We start from the raw sequence: 18,399 nt of genomic DNA on the forward strand, positions 1-18,399 counted from the left end.
ACATGCAAATTTAGTATTGTATCTCCTTGATGAATTGCCTCCTTTTTCATTATGAAATGTGTCCATTCATCCCTTTGCTTACACTGAAATCCCCTTTGCCTGATATTAATGTTGCCACACCAGATTTATTATGCTTATTACTTGTGTTCATGCAGTATATCTTTTCTCCCCATCCTTTTATTTTCAATCTGTGTCTTCATATTTAAAGGTTGTTTCCTGAAAACCAAACATCGTATGTTCTCCTTCAAAAGTGGGATCTAAGCTATAAGCATGCAAGGCATAAGAATGATGCAATGGACTTTGGGGACTCCGGGGAAAGCGTGGGAGGGGGGTAAGGGATAAAATACTATAAATTGGGTACAGTGTATATCGCTAGGGTAATGGGTGAACCAGCATCTCAGAAATCACTAAAGAACTTATTTATGTAACCAGACACCACCTGTTCCCCAAAAACCTATGGAAATAAAATATATATATATACACACACACACATATATATATATATTTTAAAATACTTTGTTTCCTGAAAGTATAAAGTATATATAGTTGGATCTTGGGTTTTTTATCGAGTTTTGTGTGGATGGGTTCAAGTCTACCATCGTGGTATTTGTTTTCTGTTTGTCATATCTGTTTTTTGCTCTTCTTTTTTCTCCTTTTATGCCTTTATTTGGGAGAATAAAATATATTTTGTTCTGTGGAAAAACACACTCAAAGTGTTTTTTCTGTTCTCTCAGTGCAACAACCAACACAGAAAATTTCTGTGACCTCTGGTTACCAAAATGTGTGTGAGGATTTCTTCCCATTAATAACCAGTCAGTCAGTTTTCCAACAGATACTAGCTGATTGTCCTCTAATTCACTTCTGATACCACCTATCTGAAGATAGTGTGGGATCCCACAGATTGAGAGTCCAGTCCCATGAAACTGTTCCCCGCCACCCTTTCAGATACGCTTAGAGGCCCCAGGTGATGACCTCTGTTTCTGATTGACTGTCTGTGAATCAGAGATTCCACCACCTCCTCCTTGGGTTCGAATAATTTGCTAGAGCAACTCTCAAAACTCAAGGAAACACTTACTTACGTTTACTGGTTTATTATAAAGGAGATTACAAAGAGCATAGATGAAGAGACGCCCAGGGCGAGGTGTGGGGGAAGGGGCGCAGAGCTGCCACGCCTCTCCAGGTGCACCACCCTCCAGGAGCCCCCAGCTATTTGCAGGCTCTCCAAACCTTGTCTTTTTGGGTTTTTATGGAGGCTTCATGACATAGGCATGACTCATTAGACCACTGGCTGCTGATCAACTCAACCTTCAGTCTCTCTCCCATCCCCAGTGGTGGGGCTAAAAGTCCCAGGCCTCTAATCTTATGCCTTGGTCTTTCTGGTGACCAGCCTTATCCTGAAGTTGCTTGGGGACTGTCAGCCTTCGGTCAACTCAGTGCACAAAAAGACATCACTTCTAAGTGATGTCTTAGATTCTGTTGGCTTTTTAAGCCATATCTCTATTTAAAAAGTGCCTGCTCTGGAGATTATAAGGCATACAATACTAAATTTGTATGTATTTAATAGCAGAGCTTTATAATACATGAAGTAAAACCTTAGATGTCTTAAGATTCTAAGGATTTTAGGAGTTGTATGCCCAGCAATGTAGTCAAAGACCAAATAGATATTTTACGATAACACACTTGTATTCTACTTTGTCTTTTCTGTTGGCTTTTTTGTTTTTTGAGACAGGATCTCACTCTGTTTCCCAGGCTAGAGTACAGTGGCCCATAATCATAGCTCACTGCAGCCTTGAACTACTGGGTTCAAGCAACCCTTCCACCTCAGCCTCCTGAATTGTTGGGAATACGGGTGCATACCACTGTGCCTGGTTACTTTTTACCTTTTTTTTTTTTTTTTTTTTTTTGTAGAGATGGGGGTCTTGCTATGTTGCCCAGATTGGCCTTGAACTCCTGGCCTGAAGCAGTTCTCCTGCCTCAGCCTCCAGAAGTCCTGGGAACACAGGTGTGAGCCGCTGCATCCAGCTTCTGTTGGCTTTTTAAGCCATGTCTCTATTTAAAAAGTGCCTGCTCTGGAGATTATAATATGCATTTTTAACATAACCCCCTTCAAATATTGTACTACTTCCTCTTTTGGATTTGTATTAAAAAGCGTAAAGTAAATATTTACCCTTATCAAAAGGCTTGCCACCAGGGGGGTGGGGCATTGCCGGTGTGTTCTGTAGCTGAGCTGAGTGTAGCCTTGGTCCTAGCTCTCCTGGGGGTCGTTTCATCTTTAGCTTCAGGTGTTTGAAGGTGTGGTCAGGATTTGACCTTCTCTTGGCTTGGGGTCTGAGCATAGAAAAGACTGGTGTTTGGTTTGCAGCCAGTCACCAGCTTTCCGTCTTTGTGCTTTGAGCCTGGATGCTGGATTTGTGAGTTTGGGGGAGTTTTCTTTGATCTCCAGCCCTATCTCTGGCTTTCTGCATTTTGGGAGTTCTCTCTTGGTCCTGCCCCCAGCCTTCCACAGGGTACTTAGCCTTGCACTCAATGAAGGGTCCTGATGCTTTGGAGGGATTTCTTCAAGCTTTGCTGCTTGGCCCTAACCTTTGGCAACCATGGTCTTGGAGGAGGAATCTCGGTTGTTCTCTTGTCTACCAAGGCTCAGCAAGCCTCTGCTTTGCACTTGGAGAAAGCACAGTGCCCCTCAGGGCATCTGCCAGCTCCCTGCCCTGCCTGGACTTCTATGGCAGCTGCCAGGCATCTAGGGGAGTTCCTGAGTGCCTGGGACTGTCTTCCTAGCTGTTCTGCCTGCCCTCAGCCTCAGTGTACCGCACCGTGCCATCTGCAAAAGCCCGTGGGAGGTGTTGGTGAATGCGTGTAGATTTTCCTGTGGGATTCTGCTCTGTTGCACCCACCTACATGCAGGCAGTGAAAGTATCTTCCAAGTTCAGCCCTTTTCTCCTTTCCTGGTTCTCTGCCCAATTCCCCCTTCTCTTGCTGCTCTGCCAGGGACAAGCAGCTGTGGGGCCCTCTCTCCTAGAAAGAGCTTGCTACTTCCTGGATTTTAGTTCATGCCTATTCCTTTGCCTCCTCGGCTCTCTGATGGGTTTTTCAAGAAGCCCCTTTTACAGCTTATGCATCTCATTCTCATCGTTAGTGTGCAAAGGCCATCTGGTGCCACGTTTTAGAGTTGAGCAGCAACTCTGCTTTTGAGGCGGTGTTGGATGGACCTGGCAACCTCCTGTCCTACAGAACTGAATGGGAACAAATGAGGGGGGAGCTCATGCTGAGCTCCAGGTTCACTCTCACTACTCCTGGCTCCTCCTGGCACCTGGCTCCTCAGGGTCTGCCTCACTTGGTGGCTCCAGCTCTAGCTGTGGCTCTCTTGGCCCCATGAGACTGCCTGGAACTCTGCTGGCTTCTCTGCCCTGGGCATTGGTTCTCTCCCTGTTGAGAATCTGCACCACTCCCAGGGTGAAGTGGCGCACAGGCAGCTGGGCTCCTCTCAGCGAGCTTCCCTTCTCTCTGGAATCTTGCGAGTCCTCCATGCCTTGGCCACTCTCCAGCGCCCCCTCCTCTTTTTGACACTTTATCTGTCTGTTTAAGTTACTGGTGGGAGTGCTGTTCTGCTAGAAGCTGCTCTAGAAGTGGAAGTTGCCACAGGTGTACTCGTAATGGGCACTTAATGGGATAGTGCATGTGGTCAGGTTTAATATGTTGGAACAGGAAGACTCAGTCAATTCTGGATCTGAATCCTAACTCTATTCCTTTGTATGACCATGAGAAAATAATTTCAGTTCTCCAAGCCCATTAAACTTTATTGCTCTGTCCATCAACAGATGAGTACATAAAGAAATTGTGCTATGTATACACAATGGAATACTATACAGCTGTAAAAAGGGAAGAATTTCTGTTATTTGTGACAGCATGGATGGAACTGGAGAGCATTAGGCTAAGTGAAATGAGCCAAACACAGAAAGGCAAATACCACATGTTCTCACTTATATGTGGGATCCTAAACAACTGAACTCATACAAGCAGAGAGTAGAATGGTGGTTAGCAGAGGCTGGGAGATAGGTGGAATGGGGAGATGATGGTCAAAGGTAGAGAGCCTCAGTTAGACAAGAGGAGTAAGTTTGACTTTTTTGGGGGATCTATTGCACAGCCTGGTGAATATGGCTAAGAGTTGAGTGCTGTACATTTCAGCATTACTAAAAGAACAAATTTAAAATGCTCTTATCTCAAAAATGTTGAATATTTCAGGTGATGGATACGCTAATTAGCTTCATTTAATCATTTCGCATTGTATTAAAAATCCTAACACTTTGTACTCTATAAATACATGCAATGATAATTTATCAAAATATAAAAAAAATTGGTTGCTATGAAACATTTCAAACATAAAGGTAAAAAAAATTGTAAAATGAATCCTCATATATCCATTACTTGGATTCAGTGGTTATCAAGACTTTTACACATTACTTCATCTCTTGCTTTTTAAATTTGCTGAACTATTTTAAAGAAAATCTCAGAGATATATCATTTCAGACCTTGAACTCTTCCCCATGCCAACACCTTAATAAGAGCTTCCGAAGGGGAAAAAGAATCCTGAGCTTGACCTTTTCCTTATGCCAACACCATGTTGAACCTCAAGGGCTTCCAAAGGAGAAAAGAATTCTGACCTTGAACTCTTCCCCAAGCCAACACCGTGCTGAACCTCAAGGGCTTCCAAAGGGGGACACATTTTGACCTTGAACTCCTTTCTATGCCAACACCATGCTGAACCACAGGGGCTTCCAAAGAAGAAAAGAATTCTGACCTTGAACTCTTCCCCATGACACCACCGTGCTGAACCATAAGGACTTCCAAAGAGGCGAAGAATTGTGACTTTGAACTCTTCTGCATGCCAACACCATGCAGAACCATATAGACTTCCAAAGGGGGAAGAAATTCTGACCTTGAATTCTTTCCTATGCCAACACTATGCGGAACCTCAAGGGCTTCCAAAGGGGAAAAGAATCTGACCTTGAACTCTTTCTCATGCTAACACTGCTGAACCTCAAGAGCTTCCAAAGGGAAAAAGAATTAGGGCAGATGTACACCCCTGACCAGAGCCAACCAGAGAGGGGATTAGTATGAACATAATCTCAAGACCATCCCAACCATACCCCCTATTTACTCCCTCTCTGGGAGACTAATAGAGCTCATTAAAAAATATATATATATATATTCTATGCCAATGTCTGGAGTTCTCTAAAAAAGAATAGGCCAGTTCTACAAAGACAAATGGGAAAATCCTGAGTATCCAGAGGCCTGTAAAATGGAGACAATTGTGCCTACTGCACAGACTCCTCTGAGGTCAGAAGAGATGAAAGCACAGCTATCTGTGAACTGGAGAACATATACTTTAGTATGCATTGCTAAAATATGAGCATTTTCTTATAAAACTGCAATATTATACTTAAAAACATTAATAATTATTTTTTGGTGACATTTCATACCAATCCATAATCAAACTTCCAGGGTTGTTCCTGGGTTCATCTTTATGAACTTTAACAGGGGGATCATAATGCCTTTCCCCTCTTCTTTGGCAGGTATTTTGTAAGAGGGCATTATATGACTATTTTGGATAAAAGATATACAAGTTTGTTATTAATATATACCAGAATCCCTTGCCTTAAAGATTTTATAGTCTAAAGAACATAGTACAATATTTGGCACATAGTAAGTGCTCAGTAAATGTAATTGTGAGTAATGACACGACTTTCTTCCTTTTAAGGAGCTGATAGTCCAAATGTTTTATTTTTAGTTGTCAAACTTAAAAAAAAAATTAAAGCAGAAAGCACTTATAATCTTACCACTGTAAAAACTTTGTAAGTTGGCCTGTCCTTTGTAAAGCCCTTCAGAGACAATGAGAATCTAGGAGCAATGAGTACTTCTAGCCTCTGGGTTTTAGTCTTTAAACACTTCTTTCCACCAAAGGGAGTAAGAGCTCCTTGGAGAAATGATTTTATTGTAGGCCTGGAGCTGGATATGAACCAGAAAGAATGGGATCAAAGAATAATGGGAACCAACCAGAAGGGACTCCCACTGGCCAAAGATGGTGCCTACATCAAAAAAGAAGAAAGCTTTCAGATAAACAATCTAACACTGCATCTTAAGGAACTAGAAAAACAAGAACAGACTCAACCAAGGTTAGTAGAAGGAAGGAAATAATGAAGATCAGAGTAGAGATAAATGAAATAGAGATTAGAAAAACCATACAAAAGATTAATGAAATGAAGAGCTGGTGTTTTGAAAAGCTTAACAAACCTTTAGCTAGATTATGAAAAAAAGAATAAATGTCAAATCAATAAAATCAGAGATTAAAAAGGAGAAATTTACAACTGATAACACAGAAACATAAAAGATCACAAGAGACTATTATGAACAATTATATGCGAACAAACTCAGTGACCTAGAAGACATGGATAACTGCGTGGACACATACAACCTGCCAAGATTGAATCATGAAGAAATAGAAAATCTGAACAGACCAAAAATGAGTGAGAAAATTGAATCAGTAATAAAAAGTCTCCCATCAAAGAAAACTCAGGACCTGAGGGCTTCACTGCTGAAACATTTAACAAAGAACTAGTACCAATTTTTCTCAAACTACTTCCAAACTCATTCGTGAAGCCAGCATTACTTTGGTATACTAAAACTAGACAAAGACACACCATCAACAAAAGAAAACTAATCTCAAAAGACAGATATCCTTGATGAAGATTGGACGCAAAAATCTTCCACAAAATACTAGCAAACAAAATTCAACAACACATTTAAAAGATCTTCCACCATGATCAAGTGGAATTCATCCCAGGGATGCAAACATGGTTCAACATAGGTGTGATATATCCCATTAATGGAATGAAGAACCAAAAGCATATTTTCATTTCTATAGATGCAGAAAAAGCATTTGACAAAATTCAGCATCCCTTCATGATAAAAACTCTCAACAAATTAGGTATTAAGAATACTCACAAATAGTTTCCAAATTCTGGAGGAGTCAGGTAGAATGAAACAAATAGGTTCTAAATTTTGTTCATAATACACTCAATCATTAAAAGCTGTTAATAGCTCAAAAGAAAAGTTTCCTTGACTCTGAAAAAACAAAACAAAGGACCAGCAATGTTTTAAGCAAAAGTCAAAAAGATTACTTAAGTCTTGTATTAGTCCAGTCTGTAGTTAATTCCTATTCTGCTTGATATTCCTGAACATTTCAGATCTCCATGAGTCCTGAAAGTTTTTCTTTTGTTCTGATGTCACAATCTCCAAAGTTATCAGAAACTTGTATTCAAGAGCACTGGGTAGAGTTTTATAGCTGATTATAAAACCACCTTCTAAAGAGGACCAAAACAGACAACAGTTGTCTGTGGATGACAAAAGGTTTTAGGGCAGCCATAGTCAAAGATATAATCCATAAAGAAATTTGTTACCTCTGTAGCACACAATAATTTAACATAACAATTATAATTATTATTGATAATGTACACTATGTCATATCAGAATTATAGGAGTTTCCCTTGATTTTGGAACACATACCAATAACATATTTGTATAAATATAACCTAAAGAGAACTAAACACCATTTCATATTTGACAATGTTTCCTGTGTAATTTTTATACCAAATAAGACAAATTATATAACTTTTGGACTTTAGGGAACCTAATATCTTAAAGGATTAATTAGGTCAGAAAAAGACATAATTTGTAATTTGATTTTGGAAAGGTCAGAAGTTTAAAACACTTGGTATCACAGATAATTATAAAATAAGTCATTCATTTGACCAAAGTAATAATTCAAGGATTTTTTAAAAAAAGGTGAAAACCTTTTTTCTTTGAGAAAGAAGACTGAATTTTCCAAACAATATGCCCTAATAAAATAGCATGAAGCCAATTAAATTTGTTTTTCAAAATTTTATGAACTATCTATAAAATTTTAATCTTGAACGTAAGATATAGCTTTCATAAGCCTTTTATAATCTTTATAACCTTTACTAAGGAGTTGGTTACTGCTTCAAGAAAACCTTGTTAATCTGGCACAGGGGCCCATATGCTGGTCTTGCATCTGTGTGCCTTTGACAATAATGATTAATATGTAGAGAAACTGAACGTATTTTATCTCTCAAAATCAGCCCTTATAATCTCACATGCCCTCCCCCCACCAAAAAAAAAAAAAAAAAAACCCAGACATACAAATAGCCAAAAGATATGTGAAAAAATGTTCAACATCACTAATCATCAGGGAAATGCAAATCAAAACCACCATGAGAAATCACCTTTCTCCAGTGGGAATGCCTATTATCAGAAAGTCAAAAGATGAAATGTTGGTGAGGAGGTGAAGAAAAGGGATCCTTTACACACTATTGGTGGGCATGTAAATTAGTACGGCTATTATGTTAAACAGTATGGGGGTTCCTCAGAAAACTTGAAAATAGAACCACTGTATAATCTTCCATTCCACTACTGAGCATATATCCAAAGGAAAAGAAGTCAGTGTTGAAGGGATGACTGCATGCCTGTATTTAGTGCGGCACTGTTCAAATAGCCGAGATATGGAATCAACCTAAGTGCCATTCAGCAGATGAATGGATAAAGAAAATGTGATATAGATACACAGTGGAATACTATTCAGCCATAAAAAAGAATTAAATCCTGTCATTTGCAACAACACAGATGAACCTGGAGGGCATATGTTAAGTGAAAAAAGCCAGGCACAGAAAGACAAGTCCTCCTGCATGGTCTCCCTCAGGTGTGAAATTTTTTTTTTTTTTTGAGACGGAGTCTCGCTCTGTCGCCCAGGCTGGAATGCAGTGGCCGGATCTCAGCTCACTGGAAGCTCTGCCTCCCGGGTTTACGCCATTCTCCTGCCTCAGCCTCCCGAGTAGCTGGGACTACAGGTGCCCGCCACCTCTCCCGGCTAGTTGTTTTTTTGTATTTTTTAGTAGAGACAGGGTTTCACCGGATTAGCCAGGATGGTCTCGATCTCCTGACCTCGTGATCCGCCTGTCTCGGCCTCCCAAAGTGCTGGGATTACAGGCTTGAGCCACCGCGCCCGGCCAGGTATGAAATTTTTAAACATTTGTCTCATGGAATTAACAGAATAGAGGTTAGAAGAGGCTGGGGATGGTCGGGGGAAGGGAGATGGGGAGAGGATGCACAGTGGATACAATGCTCTGGTTAGATGGAAGAAGTAAGTTCTGGTATACTAATGCACGGTTAGGTGACTATAGTTCACATAAAGGTATATTTCAAAAAAGCTAGAAGAGAGGAATTTGAATGCTCTTATCACAAAGAACCGATAAATGTTTGAGGCAGTGTGTATGCTGATTACCCTGATTTGATTGTTACACAATAAGTGCGTTGAAACATCATACTGTACCCCATAAATATGTACAATTATTATGTATCAATTAGAAATAAAAAAGGATGTGATGACAACAGAAACATCAGTTAGATAAAAATCCATCAATACGTAATGATACCAAACAATAAACAAAACAACGCATTGGTCATTACTGGAGTTTGATAGGGCAAGAGTTCTCCACTCAGTAAATAAAGGGAAAGACTCAACTATATATTAATGTCTGTGTTGTCTGTGTTCCAGGATAACCAAATGATTGATGAGGAAAAAAATCCTTCCTTATAGACAAGTTCTAGCTTATAAGTGCAGAGGAATTAGAGAATTAGAAAATCACCAGTTTGTAATTCCTGATGAAATAATAGATCTGGCAACAATTTATAGCCGACACTTGAATCCTTTAGGAGAAGGTGGATGGGGCCTTTGCACTGGATGGGCCATGCTGACAATTGGGCATAAGCATTTGACTCTGGAAACCCCACTGAAGTGGCAATGGGGTCGTGTGGTAGTAGGGGAAAGCCAAGAAGCAACCCCCATTCCCCGTGCCTAGCAGGAGCACCACGCAACAGTAGGCACTGCTGAAAATCACTGATGATCGGTTACATATCCACAGATCACCTCTGCCCCTGCAGCAGGCGACGGTCTCTTTTCCGTCCCAGCAGAAGATGAGCATTTGACTCCCTTCAGGGAGTCACCAGGCACAGCCGGAGAGGTGTGCCCTGCAACGCTCAAGGGGAATAAGTGAATATTGAGGTACCCCCAACCTGGCCTTCCACAAAGCTCTGAGAGTGCTCATAGCCAGGCTGTATCCCTACATAGGAAATTCCTCCACAGGATAGTGACCAGACCTAAAGCACAAACACGGGGGTTCTCTAATGAAATGGCACAGCCAGACCACGCTGCAGTGAAGCAGCTTCCCTGTGCTACTCAGTGTGTACGTTATTTTCTGTCTAGAAATGCCGTTCAGAGCTTAGCCGAATGATACACTGTGGTGCCTTTCCTTTCTTGGATAACAGTGCAAGTGGCATGAGGCACTGCAAGTAGATCCCTTTCCTTCTTCATTTCAGCAGCATTTACCGAGAGTGCGTATGGGGTGGTAGATTTCAACTGAATAGGATACCTCACCCATAAGTGCTCTGCCTAACATTAGGCAAATTAGATAATATACATGGTATCAGCTGGAGCCCTTTGGGAGATTTTTATAGATTGAGAATGGTTAAGTTATTTAAAGACTTTTTTCATGTTTCAGATTAACCTTGTTGTGTTGTATTCAAAAGTCATTTTGGTCACTTTTCTGCTCTGCTCTCTGGCTTCCTAAGAATGATGCAGGCTGGGTGTGATGGCTCATGCCTGTAATCCCCGCACTTTGGAAGGCCAAGGCGGGGGGATCACTTGAGCCCAGGAATTCAAGACTAGCCTGGGCAATGTAGTGAGACCTCATCTCTACCAAAAATTAAAAAATCAGCCAAGCATGGTGACACATGCCTATAGTCTCAGCTACTTAGGAGGCTGAGGTGGGAGGATTGCTTGAACCTGGGAGGCGGAGGTTGCAGTGAGCTAAGATTGTACCTCTGCACTCCAGCCTGGGAGACTAGTGAGAACCCGTTTCAAAAAAAAAAAAAAAAAAAAGAAGAATGCTTTGCTTAGGCACAGACAATTCCTATGGTAGCAGTTTACCAATTAATACATGTGCCTGAGCTCTATGAAGTCCTTGCCTTGATATTTATTATTTATGGTCACCAGCTTCAGTGGAGCACTTGGCTTCACTTTGCAGCTATTTACCTGCTCTTTGTCCATTCCAGTGCATCTATATGATAATGATGATAATGGTTATTATCATTTCCGTTTATTCAGTGCACCGTATCTGCCAGTCATTGTTTTTTTTTTAATGCATTATCTCATTTATCCTTAGTAATTCCTGATACAGGCACTCCTCTTACTGTAGGCAAACAAGATGCAGAACGGTTGAAGGACTTCCCCTAAGGTGGTAGCACACTAGACAGGGAAAGACCAAGGCGTCTCCTGGAGTGGGATCTAACTTCGCTGTTCTAGGTCTCATCCCTGGTGATCGTGTCCCTCTGCTGCTCTTCTCTCCAAGTCCTCTGTCTTCCTCATCAGCAGTGACTTCGGTATTTCACAGAGAAGGTAGATGCTGCAAGGAGAGACTCCCTTGTTCACACCTGTCCCGTAATCCCATCCTTTCCTTAATTCTTTAAAACACTCTAGTGAGAAAACCACAGGCCTAAGGCCAAGTACATGGTCTTTGACAAGCTGCTTAACTTCACTTGGTCTCAGGTTTTTCATTTGCAAAGTGGGGACCCGAGTGCCTGCCTTCCTGAGCCAGCCTGAGTCATAGAGCACAGCGGTGCTCCTGAGCTCTGTCGTGCTGTGGTGAGAAGGGGTCTGTGTCTGTGGCCTGTCTAGAGTGTGCCGTGGGCAGTAAGCGGACATGATTATCGCCTGTGTCCTCTTTTCCTCCCTCCTTGTGAAAGGGACGGGGGCGGGGTGGGGAACAACAGTCTTTTCTCACAAAGCTCTACATTTGCTTCAAAAATGTTGATTTGCACTTATTTGCCTAAGTATCTGTCATACAGATAAATTACAGACTCCTGAGGGACAGACAGGTCCTGGCGTTTTGCTTGGTAATTACCTAGTAATTGCCGAAAAAGTATTGTTAAGTTATAAAATGTACTGATTCTCTAGTCCTGCCTACAGACTTTCTTGAAATTTGATAAGGGTTTATTTTCTTGGAAAATGGAAGTCTCCTGGAGGATACTAACTTAATTTCCCTTTTATCCACAGGCCCTTACGAGGAGCAGTTGCTGGTGATTTTCAAATAAGTGGAATATAGCTTCTGTTTTGTTCTGGCCTCTTTTGCTCACTGCCCCTTAATTTCTGTTAGAAGATTGGACTCATTGGACTGTCATGAAATGCCCCAAGTAAAATGAAAGCCAGCCACTTTGACTTTTGCCTAATAAATCTTTATTTTGTTTTCATCTTCTCTTCAGAAAAGAAAGATGTGACCCAAAGCCTAGAGAACTATACGTCCAAGTGTCCTGGGACCATGGAACCCATCGCGCTCCCTGGCGGCCTCACCCTGCCGCCGGTACCCTTCACCAAGCTTCCCATCGTCAGGTGAGATGGGCCCTGCGGAGCGGGAAAGGCAGCTGCCCTCCGGGACACCGTCCGCTAGTCTGATTGTGAATAGAGGTCTTTAGAAGAGCTCCCATTTTTGGTTGGCTATGTATCAGGTTCATTATCTCATTAAACTGGAAAGCAGCCCTATGACATGGAAGTAAGTATTTTAGAGATGAGAGAGTCAGGGCCAGCGACATTCCGTAACTGCTGCAGTTCCATGCCCATTGAATGGCAGAGTCCCGTCTGCACCCAGCCTTGCTTGGTTCCAAAGCCTGCCTTGCGACCACTACACCGCAGTGGAAACTGGCATGACCACATCATCTTCTCCTTGGAAGCTTTCAGTCGTTTCCCTTGCCGCAGGCCATGCACCCCAGCCACACGGGAACAGGGCAGCTCCTCGCCCACACGAGCACTCGCCAGCTCCCGCCTTTGCTCTGCACGGCCTCTGCCTGGCAGGCTGTCTCCTCTCCCGTCTTCATTCTGTCTGTGCTCCCTTGTTCCTCCACACTCATCCTCAGCCCCGTTTCCAGGACACCTTTTCTGAGAGGCGAGCTCCCTGACTTTCCAGGGCACCCATTGCTCACCACTCTCCCAGGATTTGCTGCCATGTGCCGTCCTTTCTGTGTAACCGTCACTCCTAAGAGTGTGCGATTTGAGAGCGGAGACCCTATGGCACGTGTGAAGTGGGTCCTTGCAGAGGGGTTTTGTTTTTTCTTAACCACTCCAGGCTTAGGACCTGCGAAAGCTTTATGAACTAGTCTTGTGAGGTGATTTCTGAATTTCTGAAAGATTTGTTTGAAGACTGGAAAGAAACAGTTGAATTTGACATTTCGCTGTTGGTTGGAAGTGCTGTAGCCTTAGGATTCGGTGTGATGAAGATGCTAAGTATCTTTAAAACGCTCTTGGCTTGGCTGTTGTTCCCCAGCTTCACTTGGTCTTGCCATGCCCTGGGCTTTGACTCACAGGCCTGCTGCATTCCATGAACGAGTCACTTAACCTCCTGGGTATCAGTTTGCTTATCTCCCCACTATGCTCCCGCAATTAAGAATGAAAACCCATAGCATTAAGCTATTATGAGAATTCAATGAAGTAACATGTAAAAGCATGTGTATGGTGCTTAACAAATGTTCGTTTTCTTTCTCCCTGCATTTCTTTGAAGGCAAGTATAGTACTGCCAAATGAAATGGTTTCTTTTTGCCAAAGAGTTGTGTGCTCCCAAGAAGTGGGGGCAGAAAGGGTCGCTGTGCATTGCAGCCCCTGGCAGGCCACACTGGAATTTTAAGGCGTTCTGAAGGACACTGCTGAGATTGTTTATCAGGCAGAGCTGCAAAGAGCAGCATCCAAACGGCGTGGCTGCGGCCTGAGAAGTTGCTCTGGCTGCTCCTCCGAATGTCCAGAGGGACTTGCCGCACCGCTGTACGGAGGGCCCAGGAATGGCATGGCTGCCCTGCATGCCCAGTGCTTGCTCAGCACTGATGCAGGCTGTGGAGGGAAGGGCCTTTGAGGCTTTTCTATGACTAAGACTTAGAGCCGAACGTATTTGACTTGGGATTAAGGGCATGATTCATTTCTTAAAGATTAAGGCCTAGAAAAGCCTTTCTTAATAATTTTATATTTACATCATGACTTGAATCATTTTTAAATTTAGAAAACCTTGCCTAGTAGAATGTTATGAAGCTTACAGAACATTCTGGGTGTTTGGTGCTGTGTGTAGATATCCAGGAGCTCAGGCTTCTTGTCCCTGAAGCTGGGGATGATTGGTCTTTGCAGGTCATTGGAACCAAGGAAGGAGCATGCTTGTTCTCCTCACAGCCCGCCAGGCAGGCCTGGAGTGAAGCGAGAGGCGGTGGGTTCACTCTCGCTTGTGCGTGGCCTTGGTAAAGAAGCAGCCTCTTTACACTTCGTTTTCTTCATCTTTAAGCGAGGCTTAAAAATTGCCCCCCACAGGGTGGTCTGGTTCTGTTTCAGCTGAGCAGAGGCACACGAAAGCACAGAGCACCATGCCTAGCGCCTGGGAAGCGCTCAGTACGTCTTAGTTTTCTTCTTGGAGACGTTTTTTCACCTGTGTTTTCAAACAGCACATTGAAAAGTACTGTAACATTCACATCTTGGTCCCTTGGCTATTAAAACATTAGAAAAGACAGATTGGGTGAAAGTATAAAAGTCTACCATTTGGGCAGGCGCTGTTTTCCAAATCTCCTGTGAGCCTCCCTTTCCTGGGCAGTGCGTCTCTTTCACTGTTAGGGTCCTGTGGCCCTTATGGCGGAGCTCCCTGCAAACAGCCGAGTCTTGCCTGGCATCCTGGTGCCATTGCTCTTGCCTGGTGTGGTCATGGACTGTGGTTTTTTTTTTTTGGAGGGGGATGTCGTTTTCCTCTGTTGCCCAGGCTGGAGTGCAGTGGCATAATCTTGGCTCACTGCAACCTCCGCCTCCCGGGTTCAAGTGATTCTTCTGCCTCAGCCTCCTGAGTAGCTGGGACTACAGGCGCGTGGCACCACAACCAGCTAATTTTTGTATTTTTAGTAGAGACGGGGTTTCACCATATTGACCAGGTTGGTCTCAAACTCCTGACCTTGTGATCTGCCTGCCTCGGCCTCCTCAAAGTGTTGGGATTACAGGCGTGAGCCACTACGCCCGGCTATGGGTTGTTTTCAAAAATCTGATTTTAGGTATGACCCACCATCTGTGTAAACATATTCGTGATGGTTTTCTGAAGAATTTAGCTAGAGAAGTAACCCCTAAGTGTCCTGGGACTCCTTCATCACGTGAATCGTACCTGGTCTCGTTGAAAACTGGGAAGAAGAACTGCCTGAGATTCAGTGTGGTAAACCCACGGGACGTCAGCACGACTGGTCAAATGAAAGGGAATGTCTTTGGAACATTTGGAGAGCCGGAATATCTCGTAGCCTGCTCTGCTCCCCACCGCTTAGAGAACAGACTCTAATGTACTTGCTTTGCATGGCTTGCAGGGCCTCTGTGGCCTGCCTGTCTCCAGACTTGATTGTGAGCCCCCTATTTTCCTGGTCCTGCACTCCTGCTTTTCCTTGTGGAAATACTTAAGAGTGGGCCAAATGTGTGCCCGGTTTTGTTCCTGCATTTAGGCTTTATCTCTGGCTTGGAATACCTGTGCTTCCCTGCGCTGCCTGACGATACTTAGTCATCTTTCACGATTTTAGTTCAAGGATTATGTCCTCTATAAAGCCTTTTCTGGAGTCACCCAGGTAGAAATGACTATATTGTCTTTGTAAGTTAGGAATTATTTCAACTGTAAAGGACAAAAGACCTAGTAGTAGATAGTCAATAGGAAGTTATTTTTCTAGTCTATTAAGAAGCTGGAAACAAGTGGCCTCTCTGTCATTCTGTCTTTACCTCATGATTACCAGATGGCTGCTGCAGCTCCAGACAACACATCTACATCCCAGGCAGAAAGAAAGGAGAAGGGGCAGGTCTAGGGATGTCTATCTTTTGCTTAATAGGGAAGCAAAAATGTTCTTGGCAGATTTGAGTAGGCTTCTGCCCCCATCTCATTAACAGGCAGTGTGTCTCATAGCCACCTCTAATTGCAAGACAGGCTGAGAAAATAAATATTTAGCTTTCCTAGAATCTGTGATATATGTGGGGAATGAGAATGGGGTCAGAAATCGGTGCTTGGTCAGCCAGCCAACAGTATATGCCATGTCTTTCTTCCGTGGCGCTTATGGAACTTGACTGTGCATCTTTGTTGACATTTTGGGTCCTTCTCTCTTCTGTGTCTTTGTAGCCCCCAGGTGACCTTGTGTGTTGAATGAGTAAGTAGTTGGATCCCTTAGAATATTTTGTAATAGCAGCTGATAGAAACCAGACTAACTTAGGCAAAAATAATTTATGGCACATGTACCTGGAAAGTTCAGGGAGAAATTCAGGTAGGGCTGGAGTCAGGGCTCAAACAACCTCATCAAAACTTGGTTTCTTTCCTTCTGAGCTCTGTCCTCTGCAGTATTGGCTTTAGTTGCAGGCCCCAGGTGCTATCAGAGTGGCTCGTCAGCTCCAGGCCTCACATCCTCTCACTACTGTGTCCAGGAAAAGAGAGCAGGTGCCTTTTAGTAACACCTGTAAAGGAACACTGCTTTCTTTCAGGGGGAGAATGTCCTTTTGCTTTTCACTGCCCCTCATGGAGTTATGTGCTCAGATGGAACTGAGTCCCTGCAAACCACATGGCTGCAAGGAGACCATATATAGTTCCCCTAAAGCAAAACCTAGGAATAGTTGGGCACAGGAGAAGCAGCAAGTGGATGTTAGGAGGCAACTGACAAGGACACAATAGCAAATGACACCTAAGACCCACTCATCCCACCACACTGCTCCAGATCAAAAGTCCTGGTTTCGGTTTGTGACCTGTAATGCTTATGAGTCAAGATAATGCGTTGATGAATAGCTGCCTTCCCAAGTCAGAAAGCATACCTTGGGAAAGCACAACCTTGAAGCAAGTGCACGCTTTATGAACTGCATGTTCTCTTCCTTGGAATTGTGACACTTTCTGACGCAGAAAGCTGGTTATATGCTTCCATTCTTACTAATAAACAGGCTCGTGTTTTATATGAGACGAATTTTCACCTGTAGATAAAAATGTGCACACTGTAATGTGCTGGCCAGATTAGCTTTTCATGCCCTTCTCCTAAGTTTTTGCCATTTGAAAGTAGGGAGAATTAGGACAGATGTGATGTCCTTGCTCCATAATTCTTTTTTTTTTTTTGGAGACAAAGTCTTGCTCTGTTTCCCAGGCTGGAGTGCAGTGGCGCAGTCTAGGCTCACTGCAACCTCTGCCTCCCAGGTTCAAGCAATTCTCCTGCCTCAGCCTCCTGAGTAGCTGGGACTACATGTATGTGCCACCTTGCCCAGCTAATTTTTGTATTTTTAGTAGAGACAGGGTTTCACTATGTTGGCCAGGCAGGTCTCAAACCCCTGACCTCGTGATCTGCCCGCCTTGGCGTCCCAAAGTACTGGGATTGCAGGTGTGAGCCACTGTGCCTGGCCTTCGTAATTCTTTAGCCTCCTCCTTTTCTTTTTCTTGTCAAAGCAAGATCTTTTTTCTCCTAATATATGCTGTGAGCCATACTTCTAGAACAGACTATATGCCACTTCCTCCTCTAAGACTGTCATGATGATGTGTGAGGGATACTGATGTGTACGCATCTCTGTAGGTTTCAGAAAGGAAGGATAGTAACTAAAATGCATTGACATTATTTATGCCAAGTGCCAATAAACCCCCTTCATGTAAAATTGGAAAAGCCACTGGCTTTTGTTTAGTAGTCTTATATTCCCATCCCACATTCTGCAGTTAGTTGTGTGACTTTGAACGATTTAACTTCCTCTTCTTGGACTGAGGTTGATGAGACATACCTCCCATGCATGGATCAAATGAAATGTTTGGGAAAGTGTTTTATAAGCGGAAAAACTCTTTGCAGACATGAGTTCTTACAGAAGTTTCAGGGAATTTTGCCTCTAATTAGATGTCACCTTACCATTCCCTGTCAGTTTTTACTTTTGTTTGTACATGTTAAATTAAATCAAATGAATTAGGTCCATCACTCCCTCAAGAAAAGCAGATAAGTAGCTATTTAGTTATTTTTTTAAATTCCTGGGTCAGGCGCAGTGGCTCACGCCTGTAATGCCAGCACTTTGGGAGGCTGAGGCAGGTGGATTGCCTGAGCTCAGGAGTTCGAGACCAGCCTGGCCAACATAGCAGAACCCCATCCTTCCAAAAATAGAAAAAATTAGTCGGATGGGGTAGTGCGTGCCTGGAGTCCCAGCTACTTGGGTGGCCGAGGGACCAGAATTGCTTGAACCCAGGAGGCGGAGGTTGCAGTGAGCAGAGATCGCACCACTGCACTCCAGCCTGG

The 18,399-nt window shown here is 43.2% G+C and overlaps 2 protein-coding genes across 8 annotated transcripts in view; one reads left to right on the forward strand and one right to left on the reverse strand.

Moving 5' to 3' along the window:
* Positions 1-18,399, reverse strand: part of CHRAC1 (chromatin accessibility complex subunit 1) — an 873,427-nt gene that overhangs the window by 187,088 nt on the left and 667,940 nt on the right. The gene's annotated exons all lie outside the window — the stretch shown is intronic.
* Positions 1-18,399, forward strand: part of TRAPPC9 (trafficking protein particle complex subunit 9) — a 723,405-nt gene that overhangs the window by 132,974 nt on the left and 572,032 nt on the right. For all 4 annotated transcript variants that reach the window (XM_050800232.1, XM_050800231.1, XM_050800230.1 and 1 more), the window contains one exon: positions 12,391-12,517. In XM_050800232.1, coding sequence (XP_050656189.1) covers positions 12,391-12,517 — 127 coding nt within the window. The remainder of the gene's footprint in view (positions 1-12,390; positions 12,518-18,399) is intronic.

The sequence above is a fragment of the Macaca thibetana genome, chromosome 8 (genome assembly GCF_024542745.1).
Source record: "Macaca thibetana thibetana isolate TM-01 chromosome 8, ASM2454274v1, whole genome shotgun sequence".
NCBI classification, from domain to species: Eukaryota; Metazoa; Chordata; class Mammalia; order Primates; family Cercopithecidae; genus Macaca; species Macaca thibetana.